At 44.9% G+C, this 2,373-nt stretch overlaps 1 protein-coding gene across 1 annotated transcript; it reads right to left on the minus strand.

The window, feature by feature from the left end:
- Window positions 1–202: 202 nt before the first annotated feature.
- Window positions 203–1,880, minus strand: LOC127804068 (aspartic proteinase nepenthesin-1-like). The gene has a single exon (XM_052340790.1). It carries the CDS (start codon window positions 1,682–1,684, stop codon window positions 323–325), a length of 1,362 nt encoding a protein of 453 aa, XP_052196750.1. The 5' UTR covers window positions 1,685–1,880; the 3' UTR covers window positions 203–322.
- Window positions 1,881–2,373: the final 493 nt, after the last annotated feature.

Raw genomic sequence — 2,373 nt, forward strand, 5'->3', positions numbered from 1 at the left:
GCAACCATTTCTTAATTGTATGGCACCCAAATAAACTTACTCTTGACCATTTGATTTGCAAAACCAATATGATCGTAGTAGGCTACATGTTATGACAATTACCATTTTGAATAACATAAAATTAACTGCTGATCAGATTCAGCAAATTAGTCTGCCTTAGATGATTAATTCTGTAGACTAGTCAGTGATTGCAATCATCAGATGATAAAAACATTGAGTTTATTGGTTCAAAGTGTAACAATTTAAGTTCAAATATTGGAACCATGGCAAGTGATACAGAAGCAGATAAAGATGATGAACAAACTAGAGGAAAGCTAGCTCATCACAACTGGTCGCATTGCGTGGGTACAAAGGAAAGGGTTTTCTTCGTTAGATCATACACCACCAACATATTCTGCTGTTGAACATTGCCAAATATGGACATGCCACTCGAGCTTCCCATAGCCAAGCACATCAACCCCATTGTCGAATCCGCAATCATGTAGTTTTCCCCAGGCAACTCCAGATCGGCGCCGTCAAAATGGAATACCAGCTGCGGAATCTCCACCGTCGTGGCTCCCGACGGCAGGGTGAAGCAGAGGTCCAGCCCGGCGGCGCCGGTATCGTCCACTGGCAGCTTTACTTGAGAAATAAACTCTTTCTTCACCAGCTGGAAGGCACTGTCTTCCAAATAGGTGATGGTGGTGCCGGAGTCTATGATGAGGCCGCCACTTCCATCTTCCTTGAGTGCAAAAGTGGATTTCTCGATGGGTAATAAAGTGTCACCAACTGTGATTCCTTCAAGAGAAAGATAGTAAAAAGATGGTTGTGATGGGTTTTGGATCAAAGGGGTGGTCTCGATTGTGCCGCCGGAACCTACGCCGGCGGTTGCCAGTGATCCCATCAAAAGGGAGCTGGATTTGGTGCCGTCAATGGAGGTCAGGCAGTACGAGAACTTGGGCTCGCCGAGCTGGGAAACCAGTGACAATGGTCCTCGTCCTAATCCCACCAGTCCGGCGCCTTGGTTGAATCCACTTCCTTCGTTGTCTTCGCCGCATCCGAACGCAACATTCGGAACCGAAACCTTGTCGTCGAACGTGAAGGTTTCCGTGGCCAGAACCCCTTGCGTTGAGGAGTAATCTCCGTAGGTGTACAGATACTCGCAACCCTCGGCGGCGCAGCTCGGCAGCGGCAGCGCCTGGCAAAGTGCGGCGGAGCACGACACCTGGGAGAAAGAGGAGGATCGCTTGGGATCGAAAACTGGCGTCGGCTGATCGAAGCACTGCTGGCAAGGCTTGCATTGAGTCCATATCAGATCGCTGCCGGTGTCTAGGATCGCCGAGTACGACGCTGGCGGGGTTCCGATCGACAACTTCATGAGGAATTCGCCGTTGCCGGGATAAACTTGTGATTTAATTTCCGAACTATCTCCAGCTGCCAGAACCATTGCACTGAACCTATCCAGCCTGTGCTTGCCGCGCTTCATGGCACGTTGCAGGAGCTCAAACTTGGTGAAGTTTCCGCCGGAATCGACGTGTTTGAGAGGAACTTTGAATCCGGCTTGGATCATCCGTCGATCAAGAGCTGGCCTAGATGTCGAATGGGCTGGGGAAACAAATACGACCAGAACTACCGCTATCAGGGCGGCAAATAGAATTGATGACCAAGAACAAGAAGAAGAAGATAGCAACGAATTTGAAGCCATGGCTAGCTATAAGCAAGCTGCAGGTTTACAAAGAACTCAGGATCGGCCTAGAAAAATACACGATTCAATCGCAGGGATGAAGAAGATCGAAAGAAATCAAGAAATCTTTGAAGAAGAAAGGGAGAGAATGCAAATGATCAAAGTATATTTTGCTTCCCAAATTGGACTGGGGAAGTTGAGATATCGCCAAGGGTGGTGTCCCAACTTTAGGGGGGTCAGTTGGGTGTTGGTTAAGCAAGCTGACAGATGACGTCTCACCATGCTCTTTCACCATCTCAACCATCTGATTTTGAACCCTTGAGCTTCAATAACAAAATCTATAAAGAATTCCGGATAAAAACATTTCCAATCACTTTGCAGACTACTAGGTAGTAGATGCTTTCAAGTGGCTATCAACACCATTTCTGGTATTGCAAGCAAAAATGGGAAAAAAAAATACCCATTCTTGGTACGCACATGATTCAATGATTTTAATTAGTAGATATGCCTTTTTTTTCCTTTTTTTGTAGGCATATAGCCATCAATGAGTTATTATATCGTTTGGTATGAGAATTTTATATTAATTTTCTATTTGTATAGTACAACAGTGAGTATTTTCCATTTTAGTGTATGCTATTTATGACTCAATTATTCAGTATAATAAATTTATATAAATCTTTAGTTTATAAAGCATTATTCTAAACAAAAAT

Source organism: Diospyros lotus, chromosome 6, assembly GCF_014633365.1.
Source record: "Diospyros lotus cultivar Yz01 chromosome 6, ASM1463336v1, whole genome shotgun sequence".
In the NCBI taxonomy this organism is placed as follows: Eukaryota; Viridiplantae; Streptophyta; class Magnoliopsida; order Ericales; family Ebenaceae; genus Diospyros; species Diospyros lotus.